The sequence below is a fragment of the Aedes aegypti genome, chromosome 1 (assembly GCF_002204515.2).
Source record: "Aedes aegypti strain LVP_AGWG chromosome 1, AaegL5.0 Primary Assembly, whole genome shotgun sequence".
NCBI classification, from domain to species: domain Eukaryota; kingdom Metazoa; phylum Arthropoda; class Insecta; order Diptera; family Culicidae; genus Aedes; species Aedes aegypti.
In genome coordinates this window covers 69858039-69875898 of record NC_035107.1, presented here as the reverse complement: position 1 = coordinate 69875898, position 17860 = coordinate 69858039, and the positions used below count along the sequence as shown (strand labels likewise).

The window sequence follows — 17860 nt, the reverse complement described above, 5'->3', positions numbered from 1 at the left end:
CATTTCATCACTTTCGTGACTTCCTCTCACTCTGAGTATGGGTATTGCATTCACCGAGAAAAGCCAATGAATTTTCATAATAATAAAGCCGTGCAGTGATTAAACCTTATAAATGGTTAATCGTTTTAGTTACTATCCAAAGCTGACTACAAACGCGATGTGAAAATCTCTGCAGCTGGCTGTTACCGCAAGCAGAGAAGTGAATAATAGCTTATATATAGGAAGTTCACCTTTCAGCATTGAATGTTTCTTGAACTAACACTGAAGAGCTAATTATTTGTATATCAATGATGATTTATCTTTCGTTATGAATAAACTGAATAAGTGCTTTCAAATTCAGCTTTGAAATTCATTACAATTACATGGTAACTGTAGTTCGGTTTTGTTTTAAATTTCAGCCAAACGGCATTTGGCTAAATGGCATTCGATCAAATGGCATTCGGCCAAATGACCCGGAACCCAATATAGTAACCAAGTATTGAGCACCCATTCAAAAGGTTGTCGCTACTTGACAGCCGTCTTTTTTAACCTAAATGAACAGTAGACTACTACTACTACTACTGAGTAGAGTAATTGCATAGTCGCTGTACCAAAGAGATAGGCCACAAAAGTAAACCAGATAACCTGACTTCAGTGACGGATGTTCGTGGCTGTAAGAGGAACCCATCGTAAATGAGAGATTAACATGTTAGGTATGACCAGAGAGGTGTTGTCACCGAGTTTACGGATCCGCGTCAATTTACCGGAAGTTTCCGTCAAACAGGGCCAAGACTTGTGCTAACCATATTGATTGCAGTATAGGCGACAGAGACTATGGACATGGAGAAAGGCAGAGAGAAAATATGAAGATGTTTTGGAGTAGCAGAAGAACATGAAGAAAGAATCTTATTCGTCAGCGAGACTATTTTGGGAAAATTCACTCACTCACCTGAACGCTACCGATAAAAAATAGCAAAGTATCTGCTGCCACCGAGTGTTCAGTGAATCGTAAACGATCAAGATAAACCGAAAATCAAAACGCTCGCGGACTGGAGTGAGAAGTAATCCGCACGTAACTAGGAGACACGAAAGAACGCGTTCAGCATTCAATCACTGGATGCATTCTGCTGAATGAACGGATTTGCACTCACTGAATCATTCTACCGGGTGTATGTATATCGATTCAGTGAGCGCTCATCAGCACTCAAACACGAAAATTACCCGAGCGGAATCAGAATGTAAATAATCATTCGAAATAAAATTGAAACACTCAGCTTGGTAGGAGAAACGGCAATCTCGCTTTTGATTGCGTGCAAATAATCAATAATCGAGTGAATAAGTGTTTCTCATGATAGTTCGGTAGACGAAATACAGTTCACGTTGAGATGAGAAAGCATGAGACGCGGACTCTTCAACGGGTACTAGCGATAGCGACCCATGGTTCCAACCAACTGATCCTGAAGTAAGTGTTGGTACAAGAGGGCGTGTCTGCCGCAAGTCAGGTCCTTCAAGAAGACCGAAACAAGGGTCTAAGGTAAGAAAAGGGAACAAAGCGAAATCGGAAAACCTTGAGATATGTAAAGGACGTGTTAGGAGAGAGGACCGAGGACGACACAAGGAGATCAAAACCGGTTAGTCCTAGAACTCTAACATAATAAAATCCAAGAAGTTCTGTTTTACTGGTTGCTGTTGCAGGTTCAGGTGCTATTAAAGAATACTAATCTCAAAAGCCCACCGTACAAGCAGCAAGTGGTTCTGGGAGATGATGTAGAGATAAGAACTCTGACAATGTGATTTTTGAAAGTTAATTTTTTATCGTGTCGCGTGTTACTTGGAAGTCGGACGGACCTCTATAAAGCGTTCGAATAGCCGCAAGCTAGAGTATAAGCTTTTCGCTCTTAGGGTTTGCTTTATACGAGACTCTGCTTTATAAGACAGTCTAAACTAGTTTTACACAACTTTATTACAATTACTCACAATATTTCTGTGGATTTATGTGGGTACAGGTGGTTGATCGGCCGACTTTTATACTGCTGCTACTGCTATGGATGGCAAATGCGGTGCTGGATGACGTGCTAATGGGCTTGGTAACCGGTGTTCCGTTAAGGTTCTTTCCGGCGTGGAGGTACCACTCTCCGGACTACAGGCTGAGCTTCCTGTCAGGAATAATGTCGTCAGACTTTGGGCGGGGATCCGAAGTTCAATCTAGTAGGTTTTCCTGCTTTACAGCCCTGATCTGGACCAGAGTAGGTTTCGGTCAACAGACTAGGCTTTGAGATCAAGTGTTATTGGGTCCTAATCACACAAAGGGACATCATACTGGGTAACCATGATAGGCTACATGTACACGGATATTGAACATCATACCTGATTCGCAAACATTGAACATCATACCTGATTAGCCAAGAGCTATCTTCCTTCTTTGGCGGTCACTGTATGAAAGAGAGCGAGTCTTCTGTCCAATGTACCCAGTAGCCTACCCATTTGTGTGATATTCCTCTTTTCCATCTCCTTTTAGCCATCCTTTTTGAAACTTGCGACAATTGCTCATAACGCAACCATTAAGCAGCTTTTAATGTGTTCTGTACTAATTGTGTTTTACAAATTTTGTTTTTAATGTAACATTTTGAAGAAAGTAAGTTATCATTTATTTATTCTGTGTGCATTTTATCTCTAGCTAATTATTTTCATAATTTTAAGGAAAATAATTTGTACATAGTATTTTAATAACAAATACAATATAGAACGTTACCATTTTTACGGACTATTTTAATACGTTTATTCTCAGAAAACTTAACAAGCAACGGTAACAAGCATGAGTCCTAGATACTGAACCTAATCTGACCAATTGATTAAAAAATCTTATCGTGATAATATGTCTACTTGAAGGTTTCAATTAAAGAGCTTTTGGTTTATGTGGGAATATCATCAGTTGATTTTAGGAAGCATTAGGAGAAATCTTAATCAAACATTTTTTGCAATCTACTACTGTAACAGATGACACGCAGACTTCGTCCTTTGGCGGAGAGGCCTGTGTCATCCGCAAACAAAGATTTTTGACATCCCTGAGGTAACTCAGGTAAGTCAAATGTGAAAATATTGGTCCCAAAATGCTGCCTTGAGGAACACCAGCTCTTACTTTCAGACCTGGAGTTCTGATTGTTAACCTGAAGTGTATGATTTGACAGATAACTTTGAACAATAGATGTTGGAAAATTAAAGTTTTTTAATTTTACGATCAAGCCTTTATGTCAAATACTGTCAAATGCTTTTTCTATATCTAGAAGAGCAAGACCAGTAGAATAGCCTTCAGATTTGTTGGAACGGATCAAATTTGTTACACGTAAAAGTTGATGAGTGGTCGAGTGTCCATGGCGGAATCCGAACTGTTCACTGGCAAAAAAATAATTTTTATCTATGTGGACCATCATTCTGTTCAAAATTACTTTTTCACAAAGTTTGCTGAAGGAGGAAGCAAACTGATTGGACGATAGCTATAAGCCTGTGCAGGATTTTTGTCTGGTTTTAAAATTGGTACAATCTTGGTATTTTCCCATTTGTCAGGAATATGCCAACTATTAAATATATGTATCAACTAAAAGTGATAAGCAACTTTCTGGAAGTTTTTTGATGAGGATGTAAATTCCATCATCGCCAGAGGCTTTAATATTTTTGATTTTATTAATAATAGTTCTCACTTCTTCCTTATCAGTCTGCAAGGAATTTTTGAAAACGTTCTCTTGATTGAGAATGCTTTCGAAGTCCTAAATAACTTCATTTTCAATTGGATTAGTGAGTCCCAAATCAAAATTGTGCGCGCTTTCAAACTGCATAGCAAGTTTTTGAGCTTTTTCGCAATTAGTTAGTAATACAGTAATTTCTCGATTATATCACGGACCCAAAAATTTTTGGCGTGATATACCGAAGCGTGATATAATGAAATTGTATTTTCTGCCATATAAGTTTCATCGGGATCGAGCCATTTGGCATAAAGCCATTTGGCATAAGGTCATTTGGCATAACGCCATTTGGCATAACGCCATTTGGCATAAAGGACATTTGGCATAACGGTCATTTGGCATAACGGACATTTGGCATAATTTTTAAATAAGTGAAAGATGAGGGTCATTTGGCATAACGGACATTTGGCATAATTTCTATATATTTTCTGTACATACTTAAATTGAAGATTTTAGCATTTTATTACTGTTTTATTTTAGTAACAGCTGAATTTATATTATAATAATTTATGTAATCTCTGTAGATACAAGGCACACAAACTATAAACAATAAAATAACATGAAAACCATAAGAAATACAACTATGGCAAAGTTGTAGGAAATGATAAGTGTTAAAACTTTGTAGAACATAGTAGGCCAAAAAATCTAAAAAATAAAACACTCAAGAGCGACGACAGCTGAAAGGCTTCTTTTTTGTTCTATCTTTATTAACGAGATTTTTTTTAGCTCTTGGCTAGTTCATCTCGGGAAAGGCTTCTTTGCCAAAGTTACCATTTTTGCATTCGTAAATCGCATGGCAGGTACGATGATACTCTATGCCCAGGGAAGTCAAGGAAATTTCCATTACGAAAAGATCCTGAACCGACCGGGTTTCGGGATTCAGCATGGCTTTGCTTTGTAGCCGCGGACTCTAACCACTAGGCTAAGGAAGGCCCCAGGGAGAAGGAGAATTGTCACGTGATTTTAATCTAGCGTGCGATGTCGCATCACCGCTGTTGGTTGCCAAATCAAAGTGATATTGATAGCTCGCAACTGATATTAATAGTTTATGTAAATCAGCCATACGCTGTTATGATCGATATTGAGCAACTCTGATCATTTGCTACAACTTTGCTGAACTACCAACTCACGATTCGTTAAAATAAAGAAGTTGGCCTCTACTTCACTCTTGTGATCATCCTAAAATCAAATTACAACTCTTCTGATGTGTAGGTTCCATAAGTGTGCCCCAATAACTGATAAACTAATTAATTTGTTGATTTTTTATGATGTGACGGGACGTAATTTTTTGTTACTCTAAGAGCTCTAAGAGAATGATAAAATCAACCCGTTAATTCAGGACGAAGTTGTGAACTCCTAACATCGCGCCAAGACTCTGAGGTGACGGTTAATTCGCCTCTGGATTACCAAAGATGTGTTTTATTGATTTCATCAGATTTTTTCCTTCTTTTGCACATAGGCTATTCTTTCGAGTTATACTGGTTTCATTACTATTGACAATAGTTCAGCTTATATTTTAATTGGCAATTTTACCTTCTTTAAATCATCGGAAGTGTTGCGGCGTGCAACGGGGTTTTGCTCTGGTGAGCGTGAACGAACGATCTGTTGATCGTCCGCTAACCTGTTGCTTGGTGCAACAGGGCACAGGACCGATAGCTCGACTGGAATGGACTCTGTTGACTCAAGCCTTCACGGAAGGCTGATTGGCTTCAACTGGTGGAGGAGGAAAAGTCTGTTTTGCTTCACTTGACTACTGAACTACTATATTCTCTCTACTTGTCAATGGTATAAACGTTGAAACGAAACTGATTGAATCGAAACTGATGCTTGAAATGAAACTGATGAATTGCTTGCGCATGCAAGCTGCTTATATAGGCTACAGGTAAACAGAAGTCTTGCATGCGCATCGGTGTGGTGAATGATGGAAAGTTCCACTGCATGGACGATGCTATAGTGGGTTCGATGATGATGATGATGGTTGTGCTGGTGGTTGTGCAATCTGATTGGTTGATGCGTTCACGCTATACATAGCTGGCTAGATGGATGGCAATTGAATGAACAGAAAAGGGACGCAAATTGTTCTTGGGGTATTTTCCGCTCCCTATTTTGATGCTGCAAACCGGGTAGCACAATGCAAGGATGTTGATGATGGAATATTCCGCCGCTGCCTGCTGCCAGCGCTTCTCAAATTGCTTCTTGTGACGTCGGGACGGAACAGGAAGTTCTTTGTATTTGTACTGATAAAACAATTATATGCATAACAATTGCCTTAATTTTCATAAGAGATTTTTCCTTCTTTTGATCATAGGCTGTTCTTTCAAGAGTGAAGTATTTCTCATAGTTATTTATATTAAAGCTTATAATAAGGGTATCAGGGGGTAATATGCACCCCAGTAGTAAAACGACTTTTCGGGGATTCTATAAATATTTTAGAAAAATTTCGACATTTTTCTGGAAGTTGGATTTGTAAAATCAAATGTCATCACATGATCACTCCTATCCGCCCCTGATGAATCTTTTCCAATTTTTTTACAAATAATCATAAAAGGCACCGTGGGGTTGTTATGCCTCAAGGGTGCAGATTACCCCAGATTCTCTTACGTCTTATTCAAATCATTTTTTTTTTGTACCTCAACTTGGGTGAGATGTCATTCTTCTCCAAGTTTAAGATTGCAACATGTGAACTGAACTTTGTACCGTTGCTTGCGTATAGCAATAAACGACTTGGGAAATACTTAAATCAAAGAAACCAAGACTTGTGGTACATTACTTAGTACGATTCGAGGGGTCAAAGATACCCGATCCAAAACCATTTAAGTTACTGTCAAAAGCTAACTACAAACATCTGTAGGTGGCTATCACCGCTAGCAGAGAAGTGAATAACTGCTTACATTTAGGATGTTCTTCTTTCAGCACGAACTGTTTCATGAACTACTACTAAAAAGCTAATTATGTGTATATCTATGATGGTGTAACCTTCTTTATGAGTAAGCTGAATAAGTTCTTTGAAATTCATTATAAATCCATGCTAACAATAGTTCACTTTTGTTTTCTATTTCGGCCGAACGGCATTCGACCAAAAGGCGTTCGGGCAAATGACCCTTTCGGCCAAACGGCATTCGGCCAAATGACCCGGAACCTAAAATTCTGAACATATTATCAGAAGCAACTATGGCTCTAAAATCAATAAATCGAGATGAAAACCGCATGTCCGCCCAAATTAGCTTCCTGGACCAGTGTGCACTGGTTGATCGGGTTCGTTGAAAAAAACGAAATGTTATTTAAAAGATAATTGTAGCAGCAATGTTGCTGCATTTTTTTCTTCTGTTTTTCAAAGTCATGACCTTGTTTTCAATTTTTAATTTGAAATTAAGAAATATTGCGTGACTGATTGACGCCCTAGTTCATCTTCTGTTATCCTGTTTAGTCATGATATTTATCTAGAGATTTACCCTTCTTTTAAACATAAGGTATTCTTTCTAGGGTTATTGCTATAGCGATTCGACGTGTTATTTTTTATGTAGGAATTTGCCCATCTTTTAAACATGACTTATTCTCCTGCGTAATATTACAACAGTGCTATGTGAAAAAAAGGAGTTTTTGCATTATTATACCAAATAACCCTTACTTTTCAGATAATTTGATATTATACCAAATGTCCGATATGCCAAATGACCTTTACTTCACATATGGTTTGATATTATGCCAATTGATTCCTACTTTACACATGGCTTGATATTATGCCGAATGTCCGTTATGCCAAATGACCCTTTATTTTCACATTGTTCAAAATTATGCCAAATGACCGTTATGCCAAATGGCTGTTATGCTAAATGTCCTTTATGCCAAATGGCGTTATGCCAAATGACCTTATGCCAAATGGCTTTATGCCAAATGACCCAGACCCAGTTTCATCAGCATTTGAGATATGTATTGCAGAAATAAAACTAATGAAATGAAAAGCACGTAAGGCATGATCCAAATGAATACATGTTGCTTGTTTGGAGTTGTTTTTCAATGTAAAATGTATGAATTTCATATAATTATAGTGGCGTGAGAAAATCGAACAGAAAACCGTGCTTAAAACGAGAGTGATAGAATGAAGCGTTATTAAAACGAGCAGTGATAAAATCGAGAAACTACTGTAATTATTTTCCTCTTTCAATGCCGGAATTAGCTCCTGAGTTTTTTTTTTCAAAATTTTAGATTATTTCCAAAAAAGCTTAAAGCCAGATTCCGATCGAGAAATTTTATTTTCAAAAAATCGTGTTTTTTAATTGAGGTCAGTAGTTGATTCTTTATAGGTAAATTTCGATTCAAATGGTTCTCATCAGTTTATCGATGGTACATAAAACCTTCATTCTAAGAATCCACGTCACGCTATAACGTCCCCTTCACCAACGTGGGTGCAAACCACAGATTAGTGTCGTTCCTTGACGTTTACTTACAGTTTTAACGACCTCTGAACATCTGAAGTCGTCAACTCACCAAGCGGTGCGTGGTAGAAGCCTCCCCACCGACTCCAACAGGGCCAATCCTTTTCAAAGTTTTGCTAATTTAATTACCTCTGGGGGTCTCGTCTTCTACTCGCGTGTGCTTTATCTGTAGGACAAGTCCCATCCTCGCCAGCAGCAGGTCGTTAATACCGACTCGACAGAATCGCGACCCGCTATTGGGAAGTTTTAAATTTCAATTAATTAACCAGATGGGTACGTTGCAGCCGAGAAGGCAGACGAGACGAGAGACGGTCGGTCGACAGATTAGTTCAAATGGGTGACTTGCTTTATGATCGCAGTTTGAGCAGAGTCACACGCAGAGTTGGACGCACCTTCATTTTTGCAATTCTCGTTTGTCTGAATCAACAGATGAGTATCGTCCCACTATTCGTTGACTGTCATGCCAGTGCAATAAAGGTGTCTTTACGGTTTTTGTGTGTGGGGAGTTTGATAGGCCAGTAGGCAGCATATGGGCGGTAAATTTATACACACAGTTGCCTCAATTTAAGCCTCTTTATGGGCAGGTGATTTGTGGCGGACAGTGTGGGTCTAAATGATCGAGAATGAGATGCTCAAAAGCTTTTCATATGATTTTGTTCAATTTCTCAATTTCAAAAGCTTTCAGATGCAATGTGATAATTCAATTGAATTCAGTTTAACAATCTTCACTGGAAGATTATAAATCTTCACTGGAAGATTATAAATCTTCACTGGAAGATTATAAATCTTCCCCGAAAGATTTATAATCTTATTTAAAGGTTTACAATCTTCTCTGGAAGATTGAAACATTTCCCTGGAAGATCAATAATTTTCTCTTGATTCACAATCTTCCCTGAAAGATTCACAATCTTCCCAGGAAGATCCACAATCTTCCCTGGAAGATTCACAATCTTCCCTGGATGATTCACAATCTTCCCAGGAAGATTCACAATCTTCCCTGGAAGATTCACAATCTTCCCAGCAAGATTCACAATCTTCCCTGGAAGATTAACCCAATCTTCGCTGGACGATTAATCCAATCTTCCCTGGAAGATTAACACAAACTTCCCTGGAAGATTAATACAATCTTCTCTGAAAGATTAATACAATCTTCCCTGGAAGATTAATACAATCTTTCCTGGAAGATTAATACAATCTTCCCTGGAAGATTAATACAATCTTCCCTGGAAGATTAATACTATCTTCCCTGGAAGATTTACAATCTTCCCTGGAAGATTCACAATCTTCCCTGGAAGATTAACCCAATCTTCCCTGGAAGATTAATCCAATCTTCCCTGGAAGATTAACACAAACTTCCCTGGAAGATTAAAACAAACATTCCTGGAAGATTAATACAATCTTCTCTGAAAGATTAATACAATCTTCCCTGGAAGATTAATACAATCTTCCCTGGAAGATTAATACAATCTTTCCTGGAAGATTAATACAATCTTCCCTGGAAGATTAATACAATCTTCCCTGGAAGATTAATACAATCTTCCCTGGAAGATTAATACTATCTTCCCTGGAAGATTTACAATCTTCCCTGGAAGATTCACAATCTTCCCTGGAAGATTAACCCAATCTTCCCTGGAAGATTAATCCAATCTTCCCTGGAAGATTAACACAAACTTCCCTGGAAGATTAAAACAAACATCCCTGGAAGATTAATACAATCTTCTCTGAAAGATTAATACAATCTTCCCTGGAAGATTAATACAATCTTCCCTGGAAGATTAATACAATTTTCCCTGGAAGAATAATAATATCTTCCCTGGAAGATTAATACTATCTTCCCTGGAAGATTTTCAATCTTTCCTGGAAGATTTACAATCTTCCCTGGAAGGTTTACAATCTTCCCTGGAAGATTTACAAGCTCCCTTGGAAAATTTTGGTTATTAACTAATCGTTCAGAAGCTAGTATGCGAGTGTTTCGTACATCACTGTGTATGAGCAAATAACTCCCCCGTCCGGTCCGGTCCGGTCCGGGGTCCAGCTGTAATTTACGATGACGATTTATAAACCCATTCGACTGGCTTTACAACAACAAAAGCCACACGGTCGTACATCGTCGTCGCGCGTCGCCATCACGCCAAGCCACTCCAAATCGGGGGCGAATTGAAAATGAAAATTATCATTTCGGTATTACAATAAATTAACGGTGATCTAAACGGTGTGGCCCCACGATGTGGGTGAATGTGAGTGAGGCATCTGGTCTGGCTTTAAGCTTTATATGATTGCAATTCATCGCGCAGGGAGCGTCCCAGCCGCGACCACTGCACAGGGGCGGATCTCCATACAAAAGTCGGACAAAACCTCCAAAATTGTCCAATTGCCAATTTTGGCATGCTGATTCGATTTTTGGCGTTATGTTTTACATATTATGCGTATTTTTAGTCATCGTTTTTCATATGTAACTTTGCTCGGAATGGTAACCCTACAGTCGCGATGGTCACTGGTCAGGTGGGTGTGTGAACGTCAGCGCCAGACTCTATTCAACTGAAAATGCAAATTACCTCTCTGCGAACGACCCATCGAACGATTCCCCGGAACGGCTTTTGTGATGCGTTTTATGGTCTCAACAGTACCCCCGCCCGTTTTGAAGTGCGTTCGCGCTCATTGTCAACCGCGCGAGGAATTCAGGTCGCCCTTCCCAATCCCAGACACCTACCTGGTTCTGCACCGTGATGGTCAGCAGGTGCCGCTGCAGTTCGACAATATTCGACTCCAGCAGGATGGCGGCGATCTTCTTCGAGTCAGTCATGCGCACCTTGCTGAGCCGGGCCGGTGAACTCACCAGCCCATCGAGCTTGCCCAGGTCGTCCGGATAGGCGGTGGCGCCCAATCGCTGCGAGAGGGCATCTTCCGGATCCAGTTCGGCGGCACCGGACGTCGCCGCTATCACAGCCAACGGAGTCGTCGTCGTTGGAATGGGAACTTTCGTACTGCCACTACTGCTACCGCTGGTGCTTCCATTGCTGCTGCCAACGCTAACGCTAAGGCCGCCCTTGACGGGCGCGAAACTCGACTGGCTGAAGCGGGGCTTCAGGAGATGATGCGTCGCCGGAGTCGTCGTCGTAGTTTGACTACCGGACGACGGCGACGTAGATAGATGGGAGGGGGTGGCAATGATGGTACTGGTGGTGGAATCCGTGGACGAGTGCTTCCGCAGGCCCGGCGTCAACGGGTGTCGACTCTTGATGGAATCCGGGGAACTGAGGGAGAAAAAATTGAGATTACAATCGGTTCTGCAATTAAGCTGAAAATGCCTTAATTCAAATTCAAATATTAGGAAGGCGTTCTTCAGAAGGGATCTTACCTGGGTGCACTCTTGTTGCCCGCCGTGTACTGCTGATGGAGATCATGAACCCTACTGCTAAGTTCCAGCTTCTGGCTGAGGGCCGCCTTGAGCTGGTCCTCCAGTTCGCGCTTGGCCAGCGCCAGCGCGTCCACCTCGTCCTGCATCTTCGACGTTCGTATCCGACTAGCAATCGCTTCCGCCTCGTACTCGGACAGCTTGTCGAACAGTCGATCCCGCTCCTTCCGCAGTATTTGTACATCATCCTTATTTACAATATCCACTAGAAGCTGGTTTTGAAAGGTTTTCGCTAGGCTGACGACATTGGAACCGTTGGCACTCGGAACGCCCGGCGGCTGATGCGTGTGAGGAAGGTTGCCGCTACTACTACTACTGCTACTGCTACTATTACTATTACTACTACTGCTATGAATATGATTAAGATTACTAGTACTGCTAACGACGGCCGTGTGATTATTGATGTTGTTGTTAAGCTGATTTGTTCGACACTTTTCCCGCTCCAGCTGCTGCAGCGCGTCCACCTCCTCCCGGAGTCGATTGCTTTTCCTATGTATCACATCTAGTAAGTTCCACAGTTCGTTCTCGGTATCTACAGTTAGTCGATTGATGGGTGTATTTGATACGGTAGTTCCCTGCCCCGAGATGATGGTGATTCCGCCGCTGGTGGCGCCCCCCGTCGTCGACGAGGCACTGTGCGTCTCCTTGGACGAGGACGTCTCCGTCGAGAAGCCCGAGTCCTGAATGACGACGCTGCCGTTGTTGCCCTCACCGCTCTTTGGTTCCTTTTTGCCGCTGTGCGAGTTGCTCCTGCTGCGGATCAGCGACGACGACGAGTGCTGGTGGAGTTCCGCCGAGGAAGACGCTGCTGCTGCTGCTGCGGCTGCCGCCGCTGCTGACGACACCACCGATGATGAATCTTTGTAGGTCAGTTTCCGCCGGGACCGTATCCCGGGCTCCCACTCGCGTCTGTAACGGGGAAAGAGGAGAGAAAAAATTGGAATTTAGTGGCAAACAAGGATCAATACAGCAACGCAAGTATTGTGATCGAAAGGTGGAAGTAGTACCATGTCGAACACTTGAATGGTGCATAGAATGCTAATCAAGTTGAGCCCGGAGAGGGATTCTGGCGGAATCCTGAAAGAAATTCTCTCGGAATCCTGGGAGGGATTCTCTCTGAGTTCTGAGAATGATTTTCTCGGTATTCTGAAAGAGATTTTCTCTGTATGCTAATAGGGACACTCTCAGAAACTTGAGTGGGATTCTCTAGGAATTCTGAGTGAGATTTCCACAGAATCTTGACAGGGATTCTCTCCAAATCCTGAGACGGATTCTATCGGAATCCTAAAAGGGATTCTCTCGGAATTCTGAGAGAGATTGTCTAGAAATCCTGAGAGGGATTCTCTCGGAATACTGAGAGATATTCTTTTATAATCTAGAGAGGAATTTTCTCAGAATCCTTAGATAAAATCTTTCTGAATCCTGAGAGAAATAGTCTAAGAATATTGAGAGGGATTCTCTCAGAATGTTGAGGAGGATTCCCTCAGAATCCTAAGAGGAATTCTTTCAGAACACTGAGAAGCATTCTCTCAAAATCCTGAGAGGAATTCTCTCAGGATCCTGAAACGACTTCACTCAGAATCCAGAGAGGAATTATATCAGAATTTAGGGGAGGATTCTCTCAGAATCCTGACAGGGATTTTTCGAGAATCCTGAGAGTATTTCACACAGAATCCTGAGATGGTTTCTCTAGGAATCGTTCAAATAATTCTCTTCGAATCCTAAGAGAGATTCTTTCAGAAGTCTGAGAGAAATTCAATTAAAATCCTGAAATAAAATCTTCCTGTGTAATTATCTCAGAATCTTGAGAGAGATTCTCTTAGAATCTTGAGGAGGATTCTCTCAGAATACTGAGAGGAATTTTCTCTGAATCCGGAGAGGAATTCTCTCCGAATCCAGAGAGGGATTCTCTCAGAATCCTCAGAGGGATTCTCTCGGAATCGAATCCTGAGAGGGATTCTCTCAGAATCCTAAGAGAGAATCTATCCGAATCAATAAATGAGTTCTCTCAAAATGTAGAGAGGGATTCTCAGAATCTAGAGAAGGATTCTCTCAGAATTCTGAGAGGGATTCTCTCAGAATCTTGAGACGGATTCTCCAATCCTGAGAAGGATTCTCCTTCAGAATCCTGAAAGGGATTCTCTCAGAATCCTGAGAGGGATTCTTTCAGAATCCTGAGAGGGATTCTCTCAGAATCCTGAGAGGGATTCTCTCAGAATCCTGAGAGGGATTCTCTCAGAATCCTGAGAGGGATTCTCTCAGAGCGGGATTATCTTAGAATCCTGAGAGGGATTCTCTCAGAATCCTGAGAGGGATTCTCTCAGAATCCTGAGAGGGATTCTCTCAGAATCTTGAGAGGGATACTCTCAGAATCCTGAGAGGGATTCTCTTAGAATCCTGAGAGGGAATCTCTCAGAATCCTGAGAGGGATTCTCTCAGAATCCTGAGAGGGATTCTCTCAGAATCCTGAGAGGGATTCTCTCAGAATCCTGAGAGGGATTCTCTCAGAATCCTGAGAGGGATTCTCTCAGAATCCTGAGAGGGATTCTCTCAGAATCCTGAGAGGGATTCTCTCAGAATCCTGAGAGGGATTCTCTCAGAATCCTGAGAGGGATTCTCTCAGAATCCTGAGAGGGATTCTCTCAGAATCCTGAGAGGGATTCTCTCAGAATCCTGAGAGGGATTCTCTCAGAATCCTGAGAGGGATTCTCTCAGAATCCTGAGAGGGATTCTCTCAGAATCCTGAGAGGGATTCTCTCAGAATCCTGAGAGGGATTCTCTCAGAATCCTGAGAGGGATTCTCTCAGAATCCTGAGAGGGATTCTCTCAGAATCATGACAGGGATTCTCTCAAAATCCTGAGAGGGATTCTCTCAGATTTCTGAGCAGGATTCTCTCAGCTTCCTGAGCAAGATTCTTTCAGTATCCTGAGCAGGATAATTTCAGAATCCTGAGAGGAATTCTCTCAAAATCCTGAGAGGGATCCTCTCGGGATCCTGAGAGGGATTTTCTCGGAATCCTGAGAGCGACTTTCTCAGAATCATGACAGGGATTCTCTCAGAATCATGACAGGGATTCTCTCAAAATCTTGAGAGATGTTTGCTCGAAATCCTGAGAGAGATTATAGCTCTTTCAGCTTCTCGAAGGAAATTCTGGAAGAAAGCTCTTCCAGCTTCTGAAAGAAAGCTCTTGCAGCTTCTGAAAGAAAGCTCTTGCAGCTTCTGAAAAGAAAGCTCTTCCAGTTTCTGGAAAAAAACATTTCCAACTTCTGGAAGAAAGCTCTTGCAGCCTCTGGAAGGATGCTCTTCCTGCTCCTGGAAAAAAGCTCTTCCAGCTACTGGAAAGAAGCACTTCCAACTTCTCGAAGAAAGCTCTTCCAGCTTCTGGAAGGAAGCTTTCCAGCTTCTGGAAGGAAGCTTTCCAGCTTCTGGAAGGAAGCTTTCCAGCTTCTGGAAGGAAGCTTTCCAGCTTCTGGAAGAGAGCTCTTCCAGCTTCTGGAAGAGAGCTCTTCCAGCTTCTGGAAGAGAGCTCTTCCAGCTTCTGGAAGAGAGCTCTTCCAGCTTCTGGAAGAGAGCTCTTCCAGCTTCTGGAAGAGAGCTCTTCCAGCTTCTGGAAGAGAGCTCTTCCAGCTTCTGGAAGAGAGCTCTTCCAGCTTCTGGAAGAGAGCTCTTCCAGCTTCTGGAAGAGAGCTCTTCCAGCTTCTGGAAGAGAGCTCTTCCAGCTTCTGGAAGAGAGCTCTTCCAGCTTCTGGAAGAGAGCTCTTCCAGCTTCTGGAAGAGAGCTCTTCCAGCTTCTGGAAGAGAGCTCTTCCAGCTTCTGGAAGAGAGCTCTTCCAGCTTCTGGAAGAGAGCTCTTCCAGCTTCTGGAAGAGAGCTCTTCCAGCTTCTGGAAGAGAGCTCTTCCAGCTTCTGGAAGAGAGCTCTTCCAGCTTCTGGAAGAGAGCTCTTCCAGCTTCTGGAAGAGAGCTCTTCCAGCTTCTGGAAGAGAGCTCTTCCAGCTTCTGGAAGAGAGCTCTTCCAGCTTCTGGAAGAGAGCTCTTCCAGCTTCTGGAAGAGAGCTCTTCCAGCTTCTGGAAGAGAGCTCTTCCAGCTTCTGGAAGAGAGCTCTTCCAGCTTCTGGAAGGAAGCTTTCCAGCTTCTGGAAGGAAGCTTTCCAGCTTCTGGAAGGAAGCTTTCCAGCTTCTGGAAGGAAGCTTACCAGCTTCTGGAAGGAAGCTTACCAGCTTCTGGAAGGAAGCTTACCAGCTTCTGGAAGGAAGCTTTCCAGCTCCTATTAGAAAGCTCTTCAAGCTTCTGGAAGAAAGCTCTTCCAGCTTCTAGAAGAAAGCACTTCCAGTTTCTAGAAGAAAGCTCGTCCAGCTTCTGGAAGAAAGCTCTTCCAGCACCTGGAAGAAAGCTCCTCCAGTTTCTGGAAGAAAGCTTCTCCAGCTTCTGGAAGCAAGCTCCTCCAGCTTCTGGTAGAAAGCTCCTCCAGTTCCTGGAAGAAAGCTCTTCCAGCTTCTGGAAGAAAGCTCCTCCAGTTTTTGGAAGAAAGCTCTTCCAGCTTCTGGTAGAAAGCTCTTCCAGCTTCTGAAAGAAACTCTTCCAGCTTCTGGAAGGAAGCTCTTCCAGCTTTTGGAAGAAAGCTCTTCCAACTTCTGGAAGGAAGCTCTTCCAACTTCTGGAAGGAAGCTCTTCCAGCTTCTAGAAGAAAGCTCTCCAGCAATCGGAAGAAAGCTCTTCCAGCTTCTGGTAGTAAGCTCTTCCAGCTTCTGGAAGAGAGCTCTTCCAGCTTCTGGTAGTAAGCTCTTCCAGCTTCTGGAAGAGAGCTCTTCCAGCTTCTGGAAGAGAGCTCTTCCAGCTTCTGGAAGAGAGCTCTTCCAGCTTCTGGAAGAGAGCTCTTCCAGCTTCTGGAAGAGAGCTCTTCCAGCTTCTGGAAGAGAGCTCTTCCAGCTTCTGGAAGAGAGCTCTTCCAGCTTCTGGAAGAGAGCTCTTCCAGCTTCTGGAAGAGAGCTCTTCCAGCTTCTGGAAGAGAGCTCTCCCAGCTTCTGGAAGAGAGCTCTTCCAGCTTCTGGAAGAGAGCTCTTCCAGCTTCTGGAAGAGAGCTCTTCCAGCTTCTGGAAGAGAGCTCTTCCAGCTTCTGGAAGAGAGCTCTTCCAGCTTCTGGAAGAAAGATCTTCCAGCTTTTTGGAAGAAAGCTCTTCCAGCTTCTGGAAGAAAGATCTTCCAGCTTTTTGGAAGAAAGCTCTTCCAGCTTCTGGAAGAAAGATCTTCCAGCTTCTGAAAGGAAGCTTTTCCAGCATCTGGGAGAAAGCTCTTCCAGCTTCTGGAAGGAAGCTTTTCCAGCGTCTTTTTACTTCTGGGAGTAAGCTCTTCCAGCTTCTTGAGAAGAAGCTTCTTCTTACTTCTGTAAGGAAGATCTTCCAGCTTCTGGTAGCTTTTCGAGCTTCTGGAAGAAGCTTCGAGGAAATTTTTCAGCTTATTCAAGAAAGCCTTTTCAGTTACTGAAGGAGAGCATTTCCGGATTTGGCTGCGTGCTTCTTAGGATTCTGACTGGCAGTTTTTTTTTTCATTTTCTGACTAGAAGCTCAGTAGCTGGTAATCTGTTTGGTATAGCTAGTATAAAATTGAGTTACAATTGATGAAAACGGAACTTACCTGGACGCCAGCGATGACGATGGGATACCGGTGAGTGTGCTGTTGGCAGTGGACGATGCCATCTTCGTTTTAAGATCGGGAAAGGTCTCGATAACCAGATCGCGGAATTCCAATAGAGCGCCGACTTCATTCTGCAATTCCTGTTTGGAGATGGAAGAGATGCAAGAGCAAAATAAAACCCAGATTAGCAAAACGGTGTATTGACCGAAAGCAATCTTCCACGCTTCATCGAAACGTGGAGAGATTGTTTCTTATAGTTATTGGTGTTCCTCTTCAACCGAGCTCTAATTGTTATTTCAAGGTTATCTAAATAATTGTACGTTTTTTTACTCGAGGGGCTCAAAACGAAACCAACCAGATGACCTACACACAGTTGTGCGAAAAAACAACAACCCGAAAAAAAAACCGTTTCATTCATTGCGTTTAACGGGATCCCGCATGCGAATGGATTTGTGGCGAACCCGCGAAGCGAATGATGGGATTTGAAGATTGATTGCTGTTTGGGTCCGTCCGATACACCGAGGTCAAGACCGAGTGGAGCGGTGAGTGGCTGTTGTTGATTGCTTGCCTGCCTCTTTCAGTTTTCGACAAAACGTTTCAACTTAATGCTAAAACAACAGCGAAATTAAAGTTGTAGTGTGGAAGCAATCGAGTG

At 42.4% G+C, this 17860-nt stretch overlaps 1 protein-coding gene across 5 annotated transcripts in view; it reads right to left on the bottom strand.

Moving 5' to 3' along the window:
- Nucleotides 1–17860, bottom strand: part of LOC5578628 (serine-rich adhesin for platelets) — a 550189-nt gene that overhangs the window by 66870 nt on the left and 465459 nt on the right. For all 5 annotated transcript variants that reach the window (XM_021839225.1, XM_021839243.1, XM_021839234.1 and 2 more), the window contains exons 3-5: nucleotides 17206–17345; nucleotides 11514–12479; nucleotides 10866–11409 (exon numbers count right to left, since the gene is read on the bottom strand). In XM_021839225.1, the coding sequence (XP_021694917.1) occupies nucleotides 10866–11409; nucleotides 11514–12479; nucleotides 17206–17345 (1650 nt within the window). The remainder of the gene's footprint in view (nucleotides 1–10865; nucleotides 11410–11513; nucleotides 12480–17205; nucleotides 17346–17860) is intronic.